Source organism: Scomber scombrus, chromosome 6 (genome assembly GCF_963691925.1).
Source record: "Scomber scombrus chromosome 6, fScoSco1.1, whole genome shotgun sequence".
NCBI lineage: Eukaryota > Metazoa > Chordata > Actinopteri > Scombriformes > Scombridae > Scomber > Scomber scombrus.
Window position 1 is genome coordinate 28,587,071 of NC_084975.1, and position 26,588 is coordinate 28,613,658.

Genomic DNA, 26,588 nt, shown 5'->3' on the forward strand with positions numbered 1-26,588 from the left:
GTAGGGCGTTCCATTAAAACTCAGTATTTTGATACATTTGCATGGCAAAGGTCGCTCACATCCTTCTTATCTAATCAAAGAAGATCCACAACGAGAAAATGACTGTGGTGGTGATTCATGGAAGATTAAACCATCCTGTACCACAGTTTATTTTCCTGACTTTGAAATTCCCTTTGCATGTCTGTGTGGTATTTTGGTGTCCAGCACAGAGCGAACGGTGCACGCGTGTGAGGAGAGGCGAGTGGAGTGTATTTATCTATAAATGATGGTGATTCTTGCAGTATCTGTTTCCCGTAGCTTCTTTATACAGCATAAAAAATATTCTTTAAATCATAACATCACAGGACAGATATGTTGATCAATCTGAAGCCTCTGAGTTGAGAACCAGAGGCCGTCCACTTTAGTAAATTAAGTGCAAATGACACCAGGCAGCTACAGAACAACCTCACACACCTCTACATATATCAGACTGGTCGCTTATGACTTCTTTACAACTTTTTTTTATTCAGAAAAAGAAGCGTGTCATGTTCTATTTGTAAATGCATTACAGCATCAACGCAGCTGTGTCACATTTCACAAGGCGACCGTTAACTACTAGAGATGGAATTAAGGCTGAAATCAGATTGACGGCTTCACCGAACTATTTTGTTTATCATCGCCAGCATATTTATGGCCTTGTTGACGATCTGCTCTAATTCTTCATTTGCGGAGCTGTTGTTGATGTCGTGCTTCGCTGTGATTGGCTCAGCTGTTTCAGAGCTAGGGGACCGGTGATGTGACTGGCTGAGAGTGTATTTACTCATCACCAAACCTTCCCATCTGTATCCACCTTCATCCAGCCCTTTCCCACTTTGCGCTGCTGCACATACATGAACCAAAATAGCAGGTGCGCTCAAAAAGACGCCTGCAGAGTCTTTGTGCCCGAGACCTATCACGCTGCACTGGGCATTGCGCTTGAGCGATAAAAAATAGGTCCTTAATGATGAGGTGGTAACACCGGTCATTACCTGTGACATTTCTTTTTATTTATGAGCACATATCCTGATTACATGCTGCATCTGATACTAGGGCCAACCCTCAGCATCACACCTGTTACTGTTAATTACACACATGACAGAGGCTCATTAGGTCTAAAAGTGACGGTGCTGCTGCCTACCTGGTTTCCTGGGTGCTGTTGGCGCTGTGTGGCTGGCTCTTGGTGGAATCAGAGGAGTTGGACTCGGAGTAGTTAACGGAGGAAGGGGAGGAGGAAGTGGAGGAGGAGGCGGAGGAGGAGGCGCTGGGGTATTTGACGCTGCCGCCGCCGCCGCCGCCAGCGCTGCCATGGCTCTTTGACTTGTTGGGGGGAGTCACCCCGTTACTGCAGGTGGGGCTGTCTGCTCCTGGGAGTGGAGGGTTGGATGGAATGGAGTGAAAAAAAAAGAAAAAAGAAATGATTATTTTTCAGTGAGTGCTTTTAAGGTGTTTGTCATTATATTTGTGTATCATGCTGCTTCTCAGCGTGTGTACCTCCAGTGTGCAGGTGTGTGTTGCCGGCTCCGTGGCGAGGGCTGAGGCTGGGGGAGCCAGGGTAACTGTCCTGGGATTTCGGGGAGCGGATGGTCAAGCAGCGAACCTCACTGTCTGTACCGTTCACCATCTCCACGAACTGACGACACCTGGAGGCCAAGGCATACCGGTGTTAGGGTTACACGCTGGAAAGCTGAATCATACTCTTCTGACTTGACTTCTAGACTAGATTTGTTTGACCATATATATGTATATCTTTAAAAATATGCTGACTTACTTCAACATGAATAGTAGGTTGGGGTTGTGTTCTAACAGGCCGGGATAAAGTTGCTGAGTGGCTTCTATGGCTTCACCCACCCGTCCTGCCAGCACCAGCTTCTGTATTCCTGTAAGACAAAGAAAGCAGGATGCTATTTATACAGGATATTGATCATAAGATAGAGACCAATGCATCATTCATAAAGGTTACATATCATTAGTGACAAACAATATACAATGAATAAGTATGTTATTCTGGATTCCCATTACTGCCATTATTCTATAGCAAAAACAGGCAACTAAACCTTTGCTGGAGAAGTAAAGACAGCATTTTTAGTGCTGTTAAGATGACATCATACTGTGTGTCTGTGTGTGGTTGTTTCAGTCACTCACTCTGTCTGTTCTTTATAGATGTCTGGTCCTCTTGTATCATGGTCTCTGTGGCTCTGGCGAAGGCTGTTGCGGTGGCACAGTACCCGTGGTGCACCAGATAGCTGGACACCATACTAGGAGACAAAACACCAAAGATAAGTTAAAGGTTCAACATCTACTTTTTTGAAGATTTAAATGAATACGCCATATTTTCTTAATGTTATTTTATCATTGGTCATCTGAGCTCTGGTATGGACATTGAAATATACTGTACAACTTTATGTAGTGTATGTGAAATGCAAATTTTATCCCTTTAGGTAATGAGAACATAGACATCACATTCATACAAATCAGTTATTGTGGTGCTCTACACTAATTAGTAGCATCACTTTGCATTTGGCAAACATTAAAAGAGGAGTTTATAATTTTGCAAAAAAGTATCTAAATCGAATGATTAAGTCACTTAATTTGTGAGCTCAGCACTTTGTATGTAACTCTTTGAGTCACATAAGAGCTGCACCTTTAAAAAGGTACTTTTCTGATCTCACAGATGTCTACCGTCTGCCCAGAATGATAAAAAACTCCAATATTTTCACAGACTGTGCAGGTAACTGCACCTACACAATGGAATTAATGCACAAACAGCAAAGACGTATAAGCGGCTGTGGAAATCTTGAATTCAATCATTGGTTTTGCTCTGCAGCAACATTTGATCACACCAGGAAGACCGTAGACACTGCTGGAAAACCAGTATATACTATGACACTATAGAATATGATCACAGCGTTCCCAGTTTGGTCGGGGAGCTTGAATGCATGAATTTCACTTTTCCACCCATCTCTCTCTCTACTGTCCATTTGCATAAAAAGCCCCAAAAAATACTCATTATCAGTCACAATGCAGCTGATATAGCCAGGAATATTTAAAACTATTAAATGAGAGTGATCGTGTTTTCATCTGCTTAAGAGGTGTCACATCACCTTCATTTCCCAATGGGAGCCTGCAGTCTCTGTATGCTCATTCAAAACAGTGTCATGTTTTGTAAATGGTGTGTAAAATGTACCACTGCCAGCTTTTACTGCTTATCATTTCATGTTTGTTTTTTTCTGTTGAGCTGCTAGATGCTGTCATTTTCACAACAACAGGGTGGCCTGATGGTGACAGGTGTGTGTGTGTGTGTGTGTGTGTGTGTGTGTGTGTGTGTGTGTGTGTGTGTGTGTGTGTGTGTGTGTGTGTGTGGAGAGGTGTGGGGTCAGGAGGGGAGGGAGGGGGGGTAATAATGACTCTTACTTTTGCAGGACGGCTTGCCACTCCCCGAGCCTCTCTCCTATAGGGAAGCGAGCGATCATGCCGTGGATCTTGGCTCGCCATTCGCTCATGTAGTCCTCGATGTCAAAGACGAACGGCTGCTGGCCGAAGTTTGCGTCTACGATCTCACCAGGAGTCTGAAGCCCCACAGTGGGGTACAGGTTGGGCTGGTAATGAAAGAAAGAAAACCAGTCAAGTTATACATTTCTTTTAATTGATTCATAAAAGTCTTTAAGGTCTATATTAGATCATTCATTACAATACAAAGCTATAATTATGAGACAGTAATAAGCTGTGTTTCAGGTTGTTCCTGTAGTAGAAAATGAACACTGGATAAACAGGTTGGTTAACATAACAAGCTGTGAACAAGCTTTTTACTTGACTGTCTTTATAGAGTTCAGTATTAAATTATTATGCTGTACATAAAGCCACGAGCAGTGTATGAATTTAACAAAAAAAACCCCAATAGATCCATTTAAGTGCTCTTTAAGTTTGACAGTGGTTGGTAACTCCATCTGCTCTGGAAGCCACGGCGGCCAGCAGCCAACTGTGATTTGGAGTTTCGGTTCTATTCTTGAAAACCGATTTGGCCGCTTAGAACCGTTAAAGTGGCTTTTAATGTTCCGGTGACTGCAGCCACCGGACAAAATAAAAAGCTTCATTTTTTGATCCAATTGCCAACATAAGCTGCAATTAGATATGGACCTGCATGCTGGATATCCGTTACAGTTGGTTACAGTAGCGGCGTGATAAGCATCATGTGGATTTGCTATGACAATATGAACTTGATGCGTAGAAAAATGTGATCGTTGGTTTAGAAAGATTCTGTTCGAGGAGTTGTTTTTTTTTAATGCCTACCAAGCTGCTGTAAAATGAAATTATGATAAGAGCAGAGGAGAAGATGTGTATTGTTTGGTATATTGTGGATATCATGCTGTCACATGACGATACTTACAGGGAGGTCTGTGAAGGCTACACCTAAGAAGTAAAAAAGACAAGCAGTTAAAGTTAATATACATGTATAACAAGCTATCAGTTAAATTATCCATTATTACATCACACAATTAATAATTCAAATAACTGTTCACATATAGAATAAGCATCATCTTCACTGACCTAAACTGATGCCATTTTTGGTGTAAAAGCAAGTGTTGTTGATGAGGTTGACACAGCAGCCAATCACGTCCCCCGTGGTGAACGTCGGGCCGTACGGTTGGCCGGTCCCGGAGGAACAGAAGGAGTGTCCGTCATCTCCGTGGTAACCGTACGAGTGCTTGTCCCATCCTGAAATAGGACGAGGATTAGGATTAGCTTTTTTATTTTATACTTGCCCTCTTATGAAAAAATGTTTTTGGAAGTCTGACAGTGAGGATTTTCTGCTTTTATTGAAATGTATGCCGCACGTATCGAGCGGGAGCAGCTCTGTATAAACGGCCTCTGAGTTCACTGGAGCAGTTGAGGTGAAGTGACTTGCTCCAGGTCACTTGAGTAGCTGCTGCTGGAGGAGGAGGAGGAGGAGGAGGGGGGGGGGGGCAGTTACTCATTCACTTGTGCTGCTCAGATTTTCCCATCTGACTACCGCTGCTGCCTGGAGGGCGTATCATGAAAATTCACACACAGACACACACGCATACACACATGCACAAATCCACACATGCATGCACGCACACACACACTTTCTAACTATTTGGTGTGTGGTGCAGTGCACTGGATAACCAGCAGGGGAATCTGGTCTATGTAAAGAAACTGGTGAGTCACCGCCAACAGGAACAGCGGCACAGAAGGCTGAATCAGGAGTACAGAACACGAGGGAGGGGAGGAGGAGGAGGATTGTCATGATTTACTCATTTAATTCCCCCAAGTTCCTGTTCTTTCTGGTGCTGATGAGTGTGTAACTGCTATTTTGTATTGCAACTGCATGAAGTCTGAGGAAAGGGAATCAAAATCAAAGGAAATAAGATGCAATATTCTGACATTTACTATCAATCTCCACTAAAGCTGGATCTTTCAGTCCCTATAATGCAGCTGGATAGTGTCTTTCATTACGTTCTTTTCTGCTAACTTCTGTCAAACCCCTCCTGAGTTTTGTTGCGCTAAAACTTTTTGAGCCTCAAGCCTAAAACTGAGATAACCCTCATCATATCACCAGTGTTATTTTTGCACACTTCAGAAGCTCCGCGGTATTTCTTCATGACATGTTCACTGAATATTATGTGTCAAATTTGGTGGAATGTCCCTTTTTTATCATCTTGCCACAGTTCAGATTGATCAGATTTATCTTGGGGACCCCTCTTGGGAAGCGGTGACCGAGAGATTCTTTTAAAGATACGTAAGAACAGAACTCAATACAGAGAATCGTAAGCTATTAATGAATTGATATTAACTGGGTTTAGAGCAGCTATTCTTATTTGACCTCTATAATTAACCACATTACTTGCAGATCTGTAAAGTAAATCATTATAAATATATTTTATGAGCATGAGAACCATCAAAACCACCAAAACACTGCATAAACTAAATAAAGCCTTAAACCTCAGCCACAAACCGACAGTCTAACCTCAAATAACCTTTATGTATTTATACACCCGTCTTCTGCTGTAGAGCCTTTCCTATAGGATTACATATGTACAGCCTATTGATGAGAAATATATATTGACACTGATATTGATCTGATGCCTAAAACCACCTCAGGGATGATATTTTACTAAAATGACAGCTAATAAATTCTGCTTGACTTTGATTGTAACTCTTACTAACAGAAAAGACAAGATAGATCTCAGTCCAGTGAATCTAAATTGGCTCTCCTGTCTTGTTGAACAGATTGGATCAACAGAGACATTCTTTCACTGTGATTTTCAGTTGAAACGGAGCTGACATACGGGGCGACAGTCTCTCTACGGCAGCATTCTTCCACACGGAGAGAAAAACAACTGTCATCAGAGATTCGCTCGCAGTTATTTGGATGACAAGCTCGCCGTGCCCTAAGTTTTTACCCTAATCTAGTTTTGCAGGAATTCCTCTTCCTGAGCCGAGAGGGCTGACTGGGGGAGGGGGGGGGGGGGGGGGGGGGCTCAACCCGGTGGACGGCGTCAGGCTCGCCAGCTCGCTGCTGCTGCTGATGCTCTGTCGGTGTCTCTCCTCAATCACAGCTTGTCCGCCTTTGCCAAAAAGCAAAGCGGGGGTTAGTGAAAGTAGGTCGTGGGTGAGCTGAGATATTAGATGCGTACTTGTATATGTGTATCTGTGAGTATGTAACAGAGTATTAACCTAAGCCAAACGTGTGCATCTGTGTTTGTGTTTGCGCGGCGTGAGCCGGGGCTGTTTCCTCTAACTTGGGTGCTGCAAATTGTTCTGTCTCTCCTTTTTTTCTTTTCTGCATATGTGTATATACTTCTGTGTGTGTGTGTGTGTGTGTGTGTGTGTGTGTGTGTGTGTGTGTGTGTGTGGGGTGAGGTATTAGATTAATCTGCTGACAGGGATATTGCCTCTAAAGCCAGGCTCACTGCTCCAACATGCTAATGAAATGGGCAGGCCTCCACAGCAGGATCAGACACAGAGGTCAGCAGTGGAGAACATTGTACTATTAAGGGACACACACACACACACATACATATACTGTAGATATATAAAGACAAACAGGTGCGTGAGGTCACCAGGAAACACACACACACACATATACAAAGTGCGCACACAAAGAAACAGATGCACAGAGGAGGAAAGGGGACGGACGCAAACAAATAAACTCAATCAGTCCAGGACACACACACACACACACACACACACACACACACACACACACACACACACACACACACACACACACACACACACACACACACACACACACACACACACACACACACACACACACACACACACACACACAGTCAGAGTTAAGGTAATCAACAGTTATCTGTCAGGGTAGTACTGTAAGGATCTATATCCACTACTGATGTGTAGTGGCGTCCTAGCAACCCGAAATATTTTCATAACTTGTGTGTGAGCAGGTGTGGAAAACGCGTCCATACATGCATCACCGTTCCACGCTGTTCCACCCTTTGTGTGACATTTGACACATGTGAATCAAGAAGAGAGGAGAATGAATGAATGAGTGTGTGTGTCTATGTGTGTGTGTGTGTGTGTGTGTATCTAGACTGTGCTGAACTGGCCGCCCTAGGGTCCACAGCATTCCACAAACCTCGGTCGCTGGACTGATCTTGACTGGTCAATAAGCAGGTCAAACTGCCCCAGGCAGAGCTGGAAGCACAACAATGTGATTGGTCTGAGCGGAGGAGTGGTCTGATTGGTTGGGAGAGGCAAGGGGCTTTAGTCAGGCCCTCGGGACGCTTTATGGCCACGATGCTTCCGCCTATGTCATTGCTATGAGATCGCTGAGCCGTTCATGGATGTCATTGTGTGTGTGTGTGTGTGTGTGTGTGTGTGTGCGTGTGTACTATGCTGACATTATATAGGGACATGGAGGGTGGGATTTCTTCTCTGTGCTTCGAACCCTTTTTCCAAACTCATATCCAACTCACAGCAATAAATAACACAATCATGTAACAGTTTGTGTTACTATTTTGTTGGCAAATAACTAACAGATTCAGAGTCAGCACAGAGCAAACAATAAATGCTTGTGTGTCAGTACAGACAAAGGCTTGGATAACTCATAGACTGTCTTGCCCTCTTATATAGTAGCACCTTTGCGTCAATCCAGCTTTATTCACACATGTAAAACAAAGGAACAGGAAAAGGGCAGTCCGCATAAAATGATACGTTTGGCATTTGACATTAAGAAAAGAAACAAGTGATAAAAGCTGTCTGGTAATTCTCCATGATATTATTTCATCTTTATCTTGGTAATAATTTGGTGCTGCCATGAAAAAAGCCCAAGTATGTACAAAAAACTTTAAAGGGAAACTCTACTTTTTTGTTGTTTTGTAGCATTAAAGTGAGTTTACTTATAACGAGGAGTAGTTCTAAGCCTGTGAAGACCATTGTATATTGTCTATGGCCAATCTGAAGGCGCTGTCTGTCTAAGAAAATAACCCAGATGATGTCACAGTGATGTCATCATGATTAGCTGGGCTTGGAGACTATACATTTACAACAGAAAGCCTGCCTAACAAACTGAGTGTCTCTTTTGCTAGGCAGGAAAAGTCTAACAAAAGAGTTGCATTATGGGAAATGTAGGATCCAGCGGTTTTAGAGCTGGACGCATATGCGGGACAAAAATATCTGGATATCAGGGCCTCTACTTTATCAATTTTGACCATTCTTTTTTTAAATTATCTCTCACAAGTCACCCAGCTCTATGGAAATGAAAAACTAAATTGTGGTTTTTAAATAGAAATTGCTTTGTGTTGGGCTTACTTTCACCTTCATTTAGTTGCCAATAATCCATTGAGTTTTGCTTATATATGGTCAGGTGCAGGTATACAGTACTGAACCTTCTGTAATTATAATTCAAATAAATAATAAAAATATCTAAGTGCAAGTTTAAACTAATGTATTTTTAACATACTTTGTGAAACTGTATGTGTAAAACAAAATGCCTTACAAAATGTTCAAGCTAAAAATATTTCCTACAGAAAATACACTTTCAGCAATTTGGCTTCACAAACTGAGACGTAATGTTGGTCCTACGTCAGACCACAGGCCCAATGAACGTCATCTGTCACTGATGCATATGACTGCTCGGGGACATGTCTCAACATGTTCTCTCTGCAGCTGACAGACTGTTCAGACTGGATCTGCAATCTACTTCCAATTACTATAGCAACGCCGCACATCCTCATCTCCTGCCTTCATCCCCAAATCTCATAAATGTTGGCACTCCTCCAGCTAGTCACAAACTTTCATTTATCCACAAAATCTTGTCACTTTTATTTTATTCCTTTCATCTACTTTTCTATCTTGCCTCCACCATCTTTCCCACAAATCCACCTCAATTATATCTACAACCTGACGTTTCAACAAGCCTTTTCCAGTGACTAACAAAACAATTCGATGATGTAAAGGCTAAAATTAACCCACCGCATATACAGCATTGTGAATGTTTGATTGTAATCTGAGCCAATGGGTTTGTAGGGTTACAACTGCGGGGCCAATAAGTAATTAGAAAAGTTCAGGGTCATGGTTTTGGCCAGCCCTTCCAGAGATGCTTAATTGTACTGCACGGGCCGTTCTATGTGTAATCAAACTTGAACAAAAGACGGAGCGCAGCAGGATTTGTTTTTTTCTTCTCAACTTGCCAATCCGACTGTTAAGAGGTTGAAATTCTGGCACCGACCTAGCAAGCCAATGTTATTGCTGGACGCTGGCGTGACGCGGCACTCACAAAACACACACACACACACACACACACACACACACACACACACACACACACACACACACACACACACACACACACACACACACACACACACACACACACACACACACACACACACACACACACACACACACACACACACACACACACACACACACACACATTGAGTAACCTTGGGGAATCCTTTCATTTCACCCCATCTCACTGATTGCTTCAACCACAGACTCAGTTCTGTTATTCTACAGCCCGTGTATCAATACATTTTGACATCCACCCACCCACTGGAACATCCTTAAGTTAATTTCAGTGTTGAGATATCCGATCAAAATGTGTATCCTTCTATCTATACGTAGATACGTGTTACTCACCAGGAAGTCTGTTCATGTTGACTCCTTGCGCAGACAAGCCGATACCCATGTACCTGCATGACAAGAGAAGAAACATCAGAACATCTTTACTTATCATACATACACATTTAAACACATCTGTATTCACTTCAGTTCTTCTGACTCCCGAAACCTTTTAGTTCTTTAGGCGTTTTCTCAAATATTCTGATGATATTTTGATGGCTGTAGGGAAAGGTATACTATCGCTAATCTCCTTTAATACTTCAAATATGTGGACTACTGCGGAGCGAACTGCTTCCAATGCAGAGTCATAGCATGAAAAGTGAGAGCGAGAGTTAAAAAGTTAGAGGTCAGCGTTGACATCGGAAGTTTGTCGAATGAGGCTAAGTTGTTGACCTTCTTCCTTTTTGTGTAAGCAAGCTTCTGAGAGCAAAGTGAAAAATCTATTTGCTCAATGTTGTCAGTTGAACGCTTGTTTGAAAAAGTCTCAGCCCGCTTTGGCAATGTCATGCTGATGTCATTACTCAACTCACTCAAATTTTGGGTCTGAGCCCAATGAGTGGCCTTATTCACCAGTTTCCTTCTTTTTTTCCTCAATGACATCGGGAATGTAAGAGGAGGGAAAGACGCTGATGTCACATCACCTGAGGCTATGGACTGGAAGATGTTTTGATCGAGTTGTCCAGTAAGTTGCACTGGGAGTGGGACTAACAATCATGATGCACAGTAACAGAAAAAAAACAATATAATCTCAGCGCCTTTGACACATATTTCATTATGTTGTCTAGCTGTGTTTTTCCAATAGGAGTTAACCAGCTTGAACAAAATGGATAAAACCATCACTTGGGCTATGGAAAAACCCAGAGACTTTCTATTGAGGGCGTGAAAACAACAATAAAAACAACACAACTCCTCATGTATCATTGCAGGTTACCATTAGAGTCAAACATAATAAACCATACAGAGACATTGGTCAGCTCTACATGTATAATCTATGCAGAAAAAGGCAATCTTAAAACCTCCTCTGTGTATGTGATGCAATGGCTGATGTGCACCGTGTTGTTACACCAGAAATTACAATTTTGCTTCTCACACACCTACATGAAAATCATTTTCCTTAGAAAACGTATCTACTGCGTTTCCTCACATGTTATTTACTGTACATGTTGATCTGTGTCCTTGGCAGGGTCTCTATTAGTCAAGTAAGAATACCTGAAATGGCAGTTTGCATGGGTGATATATTAAACACAGTCCTCATTACATTTTGGTGGGCTGAAACAAGATTTTTCTTCAAGATTTTACAGACTGAGGCTGTATTGAGACTTTTGTGTTTTTTAGGGCCTGAACAATACTGGATTTTTGGGGCCGATACCAACATAAGGGAGTAAAAAAAATCAGTACCTCCTCTGGCATTAAGCACATCTTGAACTCTTTTGGGGAGACTGTCCTGAAGTTTTCTGAAGGGGTATTTTGGTGTATCATACCAGGCTTTTTACAGTACTTCCCAGAGTTATATTTCTTTCTCTGTCCAGGTGAGACCATATTGTCTCTATAATATTCAGGTCTGGACTCTGTGGAGGCCAGTCCATGACTTTCAGTGTTTTATCAGCTGTTTTTCTCTCCTAATATGATTTCAGTGCATTAGCAGTGTCCTTGGGATCGTTATCGTGCTGAAAAATAAAACCATGACCTTGACCTCTCCCTATTCTTCAAATTTCTTTATAACAGCTTGAATACCACGTCTTGAGTATCCAGTTTGCTTGCTGATTTTCCTTTGAGAGTGGCCTTGCTGATGCTAAATAATGACAAATTATGTGATCTTTGGCATTTTGAATGGAATGATGTGACTGAAAGTTGGTCTTATACATATTAGCAAGCTTCCAATGAGTTAACAACATGCGTATGTAATGCTCAAACCTCATTTTGACATGAAATAGCAGGACAAATACAGGTGTTAGCAATGACAATAATTAGGGTTCCATTCCATTTAGGTTTAAGAGAACAAGGTTCCTGCTATTACTCAAGTGTAAGAGGAGGTCACACTAAATACTTGCTACTTTAGCTTATACAAGCTGTTTTTCCTGTTTTTTAATACTGCATTCACATTTCCTGTATTTTCTGGATGTATTCTATTAAAGAGACTGATAAATAATTATATATCATCTTTATAGCATTACTAAAACAACTATCTAATGGTGGCCTAAGACTTTTGCACAGTACTATACATAAAATGCTGCCTATATAAAAATATTGGTGAATATCGGACAACATAAATGCCGATACCGATATATCTGTGATAGGCCAGTATCAGCCAATAATATTGGAACCAGTATGCAAGTCTGGTTCTAGTTTTCTTGTTCAGAGGTCAATTTCATATTTTCTTCTAAAGCCCAGTTTCAGTAGTATGTATGTTATTGCAGTGGAATATCATGGCATTACTCATGCAGTGTTTGCTGATATGTGGTGTCTTTCTGTTTCTGAAGAATGAAGGGAATTTCATTTCATTTTGATTCTGTGGCAAAGTCAAACCTTAAATATGAATTCCCTATGTTGTTCTGTCCTACAATAAAGTCGTGGTGTCTCTCTGTGGTTCAAAATGTCGGGCAGTCTCAGTTGAATTAGAAGGATTTCCTGTTTGTATCTAAGGTAGTTAGTTACCAGCACTGCAGATACCTTTTTACACCACAGCTTTGCATTGAGCTGCTCAACTGAAACTGGGGAGTGTTAACAGTGTATTATGTAACCTCGGATTTGAAATGGGGAGGATGGGGGAGAGTTTCAGTTCCAGTGTTGGGTAAAGGTTAAAAAGTGAGTTTTGAAAACCGGATGTTTAAGCACCTGGCAAAATGCAGTCACTGGTTCTGATCGACAACCCCATCAATCCCAGAAAATACTTAGCTGAGGGCAGTTACGGTAGGTTCAACCATGGGCCATGTTTTTCATTATTTTTTCATATGGGGGAAACTGAGGCCTTTATGTTTGGTTTCCTTCCTTTAATTCATTTAAAATGAAATTGATTTATAACACTGTTTTGGATGGTATCTGACGGCAGATGTCATTTTCTACCATTGGTAAATGAGAGCTAACAGAGTTACAGCTTCTTGTAATACTCATTTAGCTAAAAAAGAGTTCATGTTCGGTGTTGCAGAACATATTACTAGTAGTGTAGAGATCGCTACTTTATTGGATATCCACACATGATCAACACTGGCCTGTTTCATTTGTGGCTGATTGAAAGTTGAAAGAAGAAAATGTTATCAACAGACCATTTCTGTTATACCACCACCTGTTTTAATTTAACATTCAATAGCTTTTATTATCACATGCACAGCAACACAGGTGGCAATATTGAAGGCAGTGACTTGGCTTCTTTGAGCGCTAGTTCCAATTAGAGTAAAAATAAATGTATACAATTGTTAAAAAAGGAGAGAAAAGAGAAGCGGGAAATTAAACATATTGCACAGTAGATTTGTGAAAGATTACGTGAAAGTTTTGATGTCGCCATTAGCCTACCGCTACTATCATATGGCTTACTGTAGGGCAACATTTGAAGTGAAGTACTATTGATGGGAAAATGAACTTAGAAATACCCAGACCAGCATGATGTCATCCCTTCAGACAGCCATTTGGGATCAAACAATGCCTGGATTGGTTGATTAATCCAATCTAGTCGTAGTTCTGAGTGTTAATCCACATTCCTCTGGATAACATATCAGTATAAGCAACAACATGATGAAAGGTGTACTGTTAAACTAGAGTAGGTTTGATAGTACATTTTACTTTAAGAAACACTCAGTTAGTTAAAAAGGCTATTTTACCATTCATCTCTGTTAGATGTTCTTTTATATACATTTACTGCATACACTTTTATTATTAGAAACATATATGGCCCATAACTATATCAATATACAAATATATGGAAGGCAGATAAAAATAAATCAAAAATACATTAATCATTAAAGAAGAAATACAAATATTTCTCCTACAGCAAGAAACCACCAATGTCCAATTTCATCCCACCATACATTCAACTTAAAGAGAGACATGTTAAGCTTCCATCAATAATCTCCAACTTCATTCTGCTGACCCAGCATGCTCTCCAAGTCTGTATGTTCAAGATTAATAAAAAGGACCCCTTATCCTTATAAATAGCTCTTGTTTTCCCTCAAAAGAATAACACATTTTTTTTCTAAGGATACACATACAGACAGTTCTTTTGCCATTTATGAACACTTGGTCTATTTTTACGGTTTACTTGTCATATTCCTGTTTCTGGAAATAGCTGGGTTAAACGTCACACTCAGACAAATTTGATTTTTCAGCTCCGTTGAACCTCGACAGTCAGGTTTTGCCCCTCGCACCTGACGAGCCGGGGCTTGTTGCTAAAGCTGCCGTTTTTTTGGGGTTGTTACATCCCTGTCTTCATTGAAGCTGCACATATACAACAGTTTAAATGTCTACCGCTGCTGATGCAACTCTGTCACGGTACTGAACCAGGACAACAAGACGAGGGAGACCACGCTAATGAAGGTCGGGTGTGACGTATTGGGAAGGCGCTGTCGTATTTGGCAATGATCTTGGACCGGTGATTTAAAGATTGCTGTTTTCATGCAGACTCAAGGTGAGGGAAATGCTGCTGAAGCAAGTTCACAGATTTGCAAGCTATCATAGCGCCCTGGGATGTCTGACCCCACCGAAACAACCACGAGAAGGTTAGCAAAGACAGGCCACTCACATTTGTCATGTTTGACACATTATGGAGGAAAATACAACAATAAAACTATAGGTGGGCCTTAACAGCCTGAAGACATGTTTAATTTATTTGTATTGGTGGAGACAATTTCAATCCCATAATAAACCAGGATCTCTAGATTAACTTCTATAATAATAATGTATTATAGACCTATCAACAATCATATACTTTAAGTGCGTAGAAATCAGATCTCACGCATGTATTTACCATGGTAACATACTCAAAATTCAGTATGTTACATTTAAATTATTAGTTTTCTAGCACAGTGGGTCTCCAACTCCAAGGACCCCTAAACTGACATAATGCAGACCATAGACCACCAATTTGGTCAAATTCTGTCCCAGGGTTCCCCATGTTATTATAAGATTCTTGCTTTTAGATGTTTTATAACAGAAAGTGTATGAAACCCATGACCAAAATAGTCATACATTCTGTCATATAAATCATTCCCCTTTTTGCTGGGAACCGCCTGGAGCCCCCTCAAGGGCCCCACTTTTAGATCCACCGGTAGCATGTTAACATTCTCATCATGTTTACACGCCGACTTAATGTGCCATAACATGCATACCATGAGCGTGATAAATGCTAACATTTGAAATGTTAGTTTTACATTAGCATATTAGCATGTATGGTAGTTCATTATTTGTATTTTAATCTGCAATGTATCAAATATCTCTTGATGTCAGTGCCTTATTTTTGTTTTACACAACCATGCTAAACTGACACCCTAAATGTTAGCATGCTAATGTTTAGCATGTAAGGCAAAATTTAAATGGTATTAATCTCAAAGTACAACTGAGGCTGAATGTTTAGTTTTAATACTGAGAGTAATTAAATTTGTGTCAAATTATTGCAAGTTAATATTGACTTATTGTTTGTAGCTAAAGATGCATGAATGCTAAAATGACCATATAAACACATACATGTTAATGAGTAAATGACTCCTGGGAAGCACTAGATTTATGTTGGAAAAATCCACAAAAAGGTTGAGATTTTGTTAGATATTTCTCTTCATATCTAACAATAACAATAAGCTTGTAGTCACTGTTGTGTGACACCAGAACAGAGGCTCTGCACATTTAACTTATAATCAGAGCTGCCAAGTCGACACTTTTCACAGCCTCACATGCCACACGTTCATTTTGTCACGCAGTGGAAAACAAATTCATAACTGATAACATTGTGACACTGAAAAAGGACAGTGACAGTGCACGGATGAACAAGACAGAGCAGCAGTGAGTTATTCAGACCCTCAGGGGGCAAAGAGAAAAATACACACAAATCTATATGGTGATGTATTCCCACGCACGCTGCTCAGAGCAACCTCAACCACAGTGTCTTTCCCTCTCTCCTCTCACGCCATGTGTGACACCGGGGTGAGAGTGAGTTACTATGGTTACAAGGACGCTCTGTATCTCTTTATTGTGATTGCCAATAATAGGCTTTTCAGTGAGTTGGAAGGCCATTTCTTTCATCCAAAGTAATTTGTACTTTGTTGCAATTGCTAGACTTTAAAGATGGCCTTGTGAGTATTGTGAATAGCAACCCTCAGCTTTAATATTGTTTAACCAGGTTTAATCATCCAAATCATATTGTGAATAGTTGGAAGGCTATTTCATTTATATAAATTGTTTGTCCTTGTTTGACTTTTACCTACCATTTTAGGCTACATAATGTTTTTAAAACTACAACTTCAAATATGAAAAGGCCATTAAGCTAATAATCATTTCCTGTCTTTATCCACCCAATTATATACTGTTCTTGACACATTCTTGGTTTTCATAGAACCCTCAATCTGACTAATATAGACGGGTGCAGGTGGCTTTCTTGACTTAATCCAGGAGGTTAGGTGGTGTAAAAATGCAGAAAATGTGTTTTGTTCCCATGTCCAGGCATCCATGAGGAGCATAGATCTTTCTTATCCTACATTTTGAAGAAAAATGTGTGTAATATCTGGAGTGTACACTACAGCTAAAACCACTACCAAATAAACAAAAATAAGCCAACAGGAAAGACTGAGGTAATAATGCTGTTATTTTGCTCGGGTGCAGTGCGGTGTTTGTAAGGAGTGAAACACTGACCTACTGACCCCGTGCTAGAAAAAGCCATCACAGGACCGTGAGACACACGGACTAAAACTGGCAGTATAAGTGTCTGCTTACCCATCTCGCCCTTTGCTGACAATCTTGACTTCAAAGTAGTAGATCCCACAGGCGGCGGGAATTGGGTGTGTGGCTCGTACTGATGCTGCGTCCTTGTGGTTCTTGCCGTGGCCTAAAAAGAGAGGGGAGACACGAGGCGGACATGAGTAAATGATTTCACAAAAGGAATGAGGTCTTCTGCAGTACAGCGAGTCATTAAGTCTGTTTCGAACAGCTGGGAAATGCATTGTGAAGGCTTGTGGTGGCTGGAAAGAGTCGGGCTGAAAGTCGAGTGCCACTTCCATCATTATTTAACCAGCAATATGGAGATTCAGAGTATTCACTGGCCTGGATTTGATTGCTGATTTTCTGCACATGAATGCAACATGTAAAAATGTAAAATGTGTGCACTGGTGATTATAACAGCACCAACTGGGTTTGTAAGTTGTAGCAGTGTCATTTGTAAGATGGAAGACGCTACATTCTTCTTTATTTTACTAAATGGGCATTTTAATGAATTTGCCTTGTGACCCGAATACAACCTAAGAAGAAATTACGTCAGGCAAATCTGGTGTCCACTTTGGCTTTCCGCAGATTCTCTGATCTGATTACGGCATCAAAAAATGTCTAGGTTTAATCTGATCCAGCAGTAGAGGTAGGGCTTTCAAAACACAGCCTGCCAGCTGACCAGAGGCTGACTGCTCTCTGTACAAGCCAAAGCACACAGTAGGTAACAGGAAAGGCACTCGTCAAGTCCTGTGACAATGTTACATTAATGTGGCAGAACAAGGCAACATAAAGAAAAGGAATAAAAACAAAGAGAATAAAAGAAAATAACAAAAAATGGAGACCAATGCACGCGACAGAAAATATGGATGCTTAAAATATTTAGAAAATTTAAATAAATGAAAAAAATAAAAACAAATAGAAAAACAAAATAGAAAGTTTAATAAAAGCTAAACTAAAACTAGATTAAAAAAGAGATTAAAAAGACAAAAGAAACATGAATAAAATTGATGTGATAAAACTTATAGAATGATAACAATAAAATAACATAAAATGATGTAGAACAACATTTTAAACATCAAAACAAATACAATAAAAATAGACCAAAAACACTATAAACAATTCTTAGTGGAAAGCCAGGCTGTACAGGTAGGTTTTGAGTTTATTTATATATGGAATTGATTTTGACCAATCAGATATGTGGAGAAAAATGTTGGTTTAAGATAACTGATAATATAAAATAATAATAATAATAATAATATGATATAAAACCTGTATATTCAGTATGTGGTAAAAATGTAAACAATTAGGTCAGAGGGCTCATGTACTGCGTGTGAACCAATTAGATTTAAGCACAACAATCATTACTAGTCTGTCATTCTGTATTCAGATGGCTGCTTATGCAATCCCTTGGGTCATGAGAGAGAGAGAGAGAGAGAGACTACCATGTTCAGTAGTGTGTTGTATAACTACTATCTAGCCTCCACAGTATGCATGTACATCATTATCTTTTTCATGTAATCACACCATTCATTGACTGAGTTCACCTACCTTGATACATTACTTGTAATATACAAGTCATTGTTAGTCCTCTGTGTGTGTGTGTGAGTTTGTGTGTGTGTATGTGTGTGTGTGTGTGTGTGTATGTATGAAATGTAGATAGGCTGTAACCTTATACGAAGCAGCTGGTTGTCAGCAGATAGGATGAGGCTGTTGCTGTGTGTGTGTGTGTGTGTGTGTGTGTGTGTGTGTGTGTGTGTGTGTGTGTGTGTGTGTGTGTGTGTGTGTGTGTGTGTGTGTGTGTGTGTGTGTGTGTGTGAGAGAGTAGCCATCCAAACGTCACGCAGACTGTAACCAAATTTGCGGAAAATTGGCGTTCCACATTCATTACTAATATGGGAAGTTTTTATGGAAAACGATGCAGAAAAGTCAATAAAACTATTGACATTTGTGTATTGGGCGTTAATTAGAGGAACTTTTACTCTGATGATTTGATGTTTTTGAAGTATCAGTAAACATTTAAGTCACATGCTTCATGTATGTGACGATTTATATGCCAAGTTTCCATTCCGCTTTGACAAATTTCCCCCCCCCCATCAACACACCAACTTTGCCCACTGCAGCCAAGTGTAAAAATGTTTTTTTCACCCCAGTATTTCAACTCAAGATTTATTTAATGAATGGAATGGAAACAGATACAAGACAAGACATAGAGTAATGATCACTAGCTGGCCCTGTCACACAGTGATGACTTAATGGTACAAAATGACTCAAACTGAACTGAGTCAATGAAGTGATGCAACCCAGTGTCAATTGGTGTAAGCAGTATTTTTTCATAAAAATCTGATTATGTACAGAAATAAAATGTGAACAAACATTTGGAATAAATATAATCCACTTTTGCAATGCAACACTATGTTTTGTAACAAATTTTACATAAATTGTCAAAACTTTTTTAGAAAAAAAAAGGTTGTTTTTAGGATATGTCCTGCTCAATATTGACAAAATGCTTTAAAATTCATATGTAGAAATACTCAAAAAAAAAAAAAAATCATTTGATGTTTTAAAATGAAGTAATTATTTGTGTAAGTACACTTAAAAACACTGTAGGTAAATAAAATATTTAATATTTATAATTCTTTTGTGGTTACACCATTTGACATTTTCAGGAGCATTAAGTCTTACTTTTGGCAATAACGTACATTTTAACCAACCTGATGCTGCTTTTAACACAATTTTTAAAGATTTTTTGGAATTTTTCATCTTGCTAACCCTTATTTATCACTGACCCACATTCATATCTCCATTTTTTAAAATCTGATGTAACATTTCCTGGTTCGTGAACTCATCATCATTAGGTATAAATGTCACTCTATTAGTTCCTAATATGGTTAATGTAATACTGTGAATATTCTACGGTAGTCTTCAGAACAACCAAAGAAATGTGTAGAGTAACTAGACAGGTAAGTGTGACTTATAGGATAAAATTCAATTCAGCCTGTTCTGCCACTTCACAAATCGACTGTGCTGCTGTGGTGTGCTGTTACATGCTTATTCATGTCACCAGCAGCATGCCTGTGCACGTGTGTGTTGTGTGTGACTGTCTGGTCCGATGGTTGCAGCAACAGTCATGCCGCCTATTTTTAGCTCCTCTCTGTGAAAACGAGTCCTCAGCAGGCCAACAGGTCTCTTTACAACTGCATAGATGGGTAGGAAGAGATGACTACTACATTTAACATCACCACATAAAGTGTAACTGTAAAGGAAGGAGTCTCTGTGTGTGTGTGTGTGTGTGTGTGTGTGTGTGTGTGTGTGTGTGTGTGTGTGTGTGTGTGTGTGTGTGTGTGTGTGTGTGTGCGTGTGTGTGTTTTATGGACAACCATTCATCTGATGTACTGCACACTTTGCGGGTGTACTGTTGGGAACCCAGAGAAGTGTAGTGTTGAGTGTGAAGTTGTTTGGATGAGAAATGTTAAAGATATAAACATTTAGCAGATCTTGACCTCACCAACATGGCAGCGGAAAAGACGCATAGCTACAACATTCAGCAGCCAATAAGGTGTTGTTTCTGTATCTATATGGAAACAGCAACTTCATAATGTTTTACATGTTATAAATGCTCTTAGTTCATATTCAGACATTAAAGCTGGACTTCAGTCTGCCACTTCTGGCAGTGAGAGTTATTATAAATAGACTTGTAGAATCCGTAAAATTACTTGTTTAAGTATCAGAATTGGACCCATTTGGTCTGATATTATTCAAAAAGTTTGGAGGAGTCGCACAATTAGAGTATTTTATCCACATTCGCGTTAGCAGAGGGCTAACCGTAAGTTATCCAGGTCGGTCAGCAGAGGTATGTCACTGCAGAGGTTTAACTTCCTAAAAAAACTCATTAGTATATCTGAACTCTGTATACCTGCTTCCATTACAACTCCGACTGCTTCCACAAATACACGAGGACTGAGCCTACTTCCACAATTTAACAAAATAAAATGATGCGAGGCAACGACAGACTTTCAAAATAAACTACCAACAAGGATTCGTAACATTAAGATAAGTCCTACATGTTAATGACACTATGATCGGCTGAACTGTTCATAATTGAGTTTACAACATTTTCTGAATCTATGCAACTTACAAACATTAAGAAATCAGTCAGTATGCTCCGGGAATCCATTTTCTTGACAAATGTACAGCTGATCGACTCCACACTTGGTAGGTGTATTGCTGAGGAACAAAGGAAGTGCAGTGTCCAGTGTAAATAGTTAAATAAATATATCACTGAAGTGAAATATTGAGACAAAACTGCTGCCGCATTGGCATTGTGGTGTCACACATTTCAGCTGTTACTTGACATCAAACCTCTCCACCAGAGGTCAAGGATCAAAGGTTAATGTCTTCTTCATATGGGCACTGTGAGGCCTCAGTTGCTGACTACAAAATCAGCTATCCCACCCCAGGTTTTATGCTTAACCATAAAATAGAGGAGAGTGCAAAATCTATCAGTTTAGTCACAGCAGTAGAAGAATACACTGATGAAGAAGAGAGAGAGAGTTGGATGAAATAGAGGACACAATTATGAAGGCTACATGAACAATGGCACAATGGTTACAGAGTGCTTCAAAAGAACACCACAAAGGAACAAGTACAAACACCTCGAAAGCAGGCGGAGGAGATTAGTGAGTAACCAAGGCGTCACTGTTCAAATCAATGTTTTTATTGATTTTCTTTTTTTCACCTGACCTTTTTCCTCACATGCAGACCTTCGTCCTTGCATCTTACAACCTGTCGAACTCTAACCAAAGTGCACAAAAGATAACAAACAGTAGTTCTGATTGCCACCCTGGATTGTGACAGGATGAAAAAACAGACTGTAGGGCTGATTATATGTCTATTGCACAAAAATGCAAAGTGCTGAGTTTAAACGACAAATAAATACTTAATATCAAGAAAATAAAACTCTCTATAGTCCTGACAAAGACTCACTTCACTATGACTATCTATATAACTATAGGTTATGTTACACTGCAACACCATAACATCGTAGCCCCTAACAGATGTAATGGCCTCATTTGATAGAGGTAAAGGCTAAGGCTACATAGTGGGCAGTCACTATGAACACAAACAAATTGTACACCATTTATTCGATCCAAAATAGAGAAGTCACAGAGTAACTAACGGCCGATGAAGAAAGTCAATCATTTGGTAAGTAAATGAGTAGTGATAGTAAAACTAGACATATTAGGCCCAAGCTGTTATAAACTGGAAATATCTGTTATAGGCCCCATACACAGGTGTTTTCACCTCTCCTTATAACTGTGTTGACGTGTAAAGATAGTAATTGATTGACATCTCCCTCACACCCACATTAATTTGGTTGCATTCGTTACCCCAGATGGCTTACAGCTTTAAAATTCTTATTATGGATTATTAACTATCTCAAGTCTTCACTTCTATCTAAAAACTCTGCTAGTCTTACAGGGTTAATTCCACTGCAATGCTAACGGCTCTGTGAACGTACTTGCTAATGTCAGTATGCTAATGTCAGTATGCTAAAATGCTCACAATTACAATGCTAAGATGCCATGGTTTAGCAGGTATTACATACCTGCAGGTATACTCACAGCTCCGTGAGTATGTGCTAACATACCATGATTTAGCAGGTATATTTACCATGTTCACCATCTTACAATTAATCTTGAGGCGGATATGATGGTGTATAGTATATTTATGGCAATCCACCCAATTATTGATAGGATATTTCACCAAAAGCCAAAAATGGGAACCTGCTGGTGGCCTTAGAGGTCAAAGTCATGGTGATTGATCCTCTGGAGACTATGAAACTCTGGAGAAAGGTTTGTGGCAACCCTTCGAATATCAACCGACCAATTAACCGACCAACCTATGAGACAGCATTGTTATCCATAGAGCTAAAAAATGTCTATTTCTGACTCAAAAGGAATTCAATAGATTTGTTTTTGAACATGTTTCACCCCTGTCACATAAATAGATTAATAATTTAGAATCAAGGACACGAGGTGCAGATGACAAATCAGGAGCTTGTGTCAATCACAATGCACTACTTGACAACAGTAGGTATCGGCTAACATTAGCTAAATATAGTTGTCCCAGCTGTATTCCGGTCTCTTTCAAGAGGGGTTAAGTGAGGTTTTTGACTCTCTGTATCAAAGTAGCAGTGTGTTTAATGGACTTAACAGTCCAAGGTGTCATGAAGGGGCTGCGGTGAGATTATGGGCTGCTGGAGCTGTTACCATGAACAATTAGGTCCTTGTATAACTGGACCAAAAGCTTTGTCTTCATCCTTGGCACTTTGACAATCACTTTCTCAATAGATGGACTCCACCGAGGTTGTGCTTTGTCATCTATTCTGTTTGTGATTTTCAAGGACAGGATTTTTAGGCACAGCCAAGCACTGGAGGATGTCCAGTCTGCTTAGGTCACCTCCGGATTGCATGTCAGATTTTTGCAAATTATGTAGTTCTGTTAGCTTTGTCAGGCTGTGACTTGCATCACTTGGGGAGGTTGGGTGGGTGTGGAGCGGTTAGGATGAGGGTCAGTACCTTCATGGTTCATGTCAGAAAAGGGTGATTTATCTTCAGTGGAATGAACTGCTGTCACAAGTGTAGAAGCTGAAAGCTGCATGAACTGTTAATTTTGGTGATATTGGGGCAAAAGAACGAACTCGAAATACAACACTGATATATCATCTTCATGTAAAAGGTGTCACTGCAAACATGCTACAAGTCATTTCTTATTTATACATCCAGCAGACACAGAGTCTAATGTTCACTCTCCTTTTAGCTTCGTTTTGGTCTCTACCAACCAAGGGATATATCTAGCTCTCACGCTGCTAAATACTATATTCACTGACTGGTTGTTAAATGTGTCTGTCTGCCATTTGGTGGTGTGCAGGTACCATACAGCTGGTTAATCAGAGCTTTTTCACTGAAAAATGTTGCCTGTCATAACCAGGAAAAAAGTTAACCAGAGCACAGTTTGTGGGCCAAAAAACAGAACAATGAGCTAAAGGAAGCCACAACGCACATTATGCTTTCTATTGTCTGCGTGACAATTTTTCGTCATCTGCCACAAGGGTCTTAGTAGACCATCTGTATACAGACCGTGTGCACAAACTGCATGCACTGAAAAACATGTAGACCTTAATATAAAAGAGGTATATTAAAAAATGCATCCATGTCCATTTTGGAGTATATCTGGCACTTAAGAGGCTCCATAGAGCTCAGGGGAACAATAGACTTGAGCACACCCTGAAAGCACAGCTCTTGATTAACCCTAATCATTTAACACTCATCTGGCCTTGAGCTTTAGATAGCGACTATAGGTAAATAGGTCGAGGAGATGGTCAAGAAGTGGCCACAACGAGTCTCCTTCACAGTGTTTAGTGGTAGGGTGAGGAGCTCAGAGCTCAATGAGTCGATGCTCTTTAATATTGAAAAGAACCAGTCGACTACACTTGAGAAAATGCATGTCCCTCCCAAGAGGTTGTTGAAATGCATTTTGAAGAGAAAAACAAAAATGGAAACCACTTAATAAAGTAGAACAAAGTGGGAAAGCGGGTTGCTGCTTCAACTCTTCATTAGTTATTCACCTTCACTATTTGATCATGTTTTAGTTATTTATAGATTGATCAGATAGATATCTGATATGTTTTGGGCTTAAATGCTATGTGAAGCACTTAGTAGCTATTGTTTGAAAAATGCTTTACAGATACATTTTTACTAGCTGAATTAGTTGACAGAGGATAAATGTATGGTTAATATTAAAAATACCTGATTTATTTAACAGCAGGTTTACAGTATGTTTCTCTAACACACGCCCACAGAAAACCTATTTGTATTCATGTTTTTTAAATGAGTTATTTATTTTTCCTAGTCCTTAATCATCGTGTCAGTCATCCTTAGAGAACAATCAAGAGATTCATTGGATCCATTTTTATCAGCAATATATCATTTCATACTTCACAAGAGCACACACACTAGAAGGTATACTACAATACATTACAGAATTGTCTGTGTGTATATGTGTTTGCCCTATCTGTCAAGCAACTGTATGTCTGTCAATCTATAAAGCCTGTCAAAAGAAAGATGTAATTATGTCTCCATTAGAATAAAGCAGAGAAATCATTCATGGACCAGAGTAATGTGATTTATGTACACAATGACATCTTTCAATCAGTGTAATACCTGTAGCTCGGGGTCAATACGTTTGTTTATCCGTGCTGCAGTGTTTATTTATGTAGCTATCTGTTAAGACTGTTTAGATTAATCTGTGTCTGTGCACAAAAGGACCGGGTAGACACGGTGGCCTTGAACAGAGAAAATTGGCACACTGGTCAAAATAGCATCCAAACCACAAGGGTGAGGGAACAGAGAGAGAGCTAGAACAACCAGGAGGAGAGAAATTATCCTACACACTCCAGAATTGGCCTATTTATGTGTCATCCCTGAACAATTGTGCAGTGTCACTTGATCTAGGCACTTTTCATAGACATGAAGACTTGACGCCCTATATAACCCTAACATAAAAAGACATGTCTTATATGAAGGCATACATGGGCCCATTTCATCATTTGGTGCTAATGTCACAGCTATGACAAGCACATAGCTAATTATAGACATGCTAGAATATCAATAGCTGTGATTAAATGGAATGTAAAGAAAATAAAGTCATTATAAGTACTCTATGGAGCAAAAACGGCATTAAAAAAAGGACACATAATTTGCATTTATATGACTTATTAAATAAAATGTAGGATATATTGAGTGTTAACACGGTTCCCATAAACATGGAGCTGGTCAATTATGCATCAAAGAATCTGTGGGTTATATCAGGCTGTCTGCCTGTGAGTCCACATTTAAACAAATATTAGGCCTGAGCTGCTATTCACAAACAGCAGGATCACCTACTAGGTATGTGCCAAATAAGCCTTTCAAAATGGGTTACCCAGCCTCCTGCCTGCATCCTCTCATCCTCTACATGTTTCACTGGTGTAAACAGCCAGCAGGGCCAAGAATGGCCTTTCAGTGCATCTCTTAAGATTTTTACTTTCCACAGAAGCATGGATGTATTATAAGAGCAGGGCTAGCTTGCCTGCTACTGGTGAGCTGCCCTGACTGATGAAAAACAACACAGCAGGCTAAAACTGAGAACAAGGACTTAACAGAGACGTCACTTGTTTTGATTTAGGAGCTGGATATATAAAATAATCCAACCAACAGGCCTGGCTGCTCGTACAGACTTATTTTAGCCATCCGGATAGATAGTTGACTCCAGCATCTGATGAGCAAAGTTGCTGTTATTGTGAAAATGCCAGAGTGTGCCGATACTACAGATTTATAACAAGATCGCAACATTTGGCCTAATGTAATGCGCAGAGGCCTCCTCCTTCACAGCAGCTGTTGAGAACGAGCTGGCTGCCTGTTGGAGGCTGGACATGAGACTGTTGTTGTGCTCAGGGCACATAACACATCTGAGTTAGGAGTTGGACCGGTTGCTTCCAGGCTGGGAAAAACGCA

General features: G+C 40.0%; 1 protein-coding gene across 2 annotated transcripts in view; it reads right to left on the reverse strand.

The window, feature by feature from the left end:
- ranbp10 (RAN binding protein 10) overlaps positions 1–26,588 on the reverse strand; it is a 34,788-nt gene that overhangs the window by 7,054 nt on the left and 1,146 nt on the right. For both annotated transcript variants that reach the window (XM_062420875.1, XM_062420876.1), the window contains exons 2-10: positions 17,047–17,158; positions 10,153–10,205; positions 4,564–4,731; positions 4,403–4,425; positions 3,430–3,614; positions 2,161–2,273; positions 1,787–1,895; positions 1,510–1,658; positions 1,157–1,382 (exon numbers count right to left, since the gene is read on the reverse strand). In XM_062420875.1, the coding sequence (XP_062276859.1) occupies positions 1,157–1,382; positions 1,510–1,658; positions 1,787–1,895; positions 2,161–2,273; positions 3,430–3,614; positions 4,403–4,425; positions 4,564–4,731; positions 10,153–10,205; positions 17,047–17,158 (1,138 nt within the window). The remainder of the gene's footprint in view (positions 1–1,156; positions 1,383–1,509; positions 1,659–1,786; positions 1,896–2,160; positions 2,274–3,429; positions 3,615–4,402; positions 4,426–4,563; positions 4,732–10,152; positions 10,206–17,046; positions 17,159–26,588) is intronic.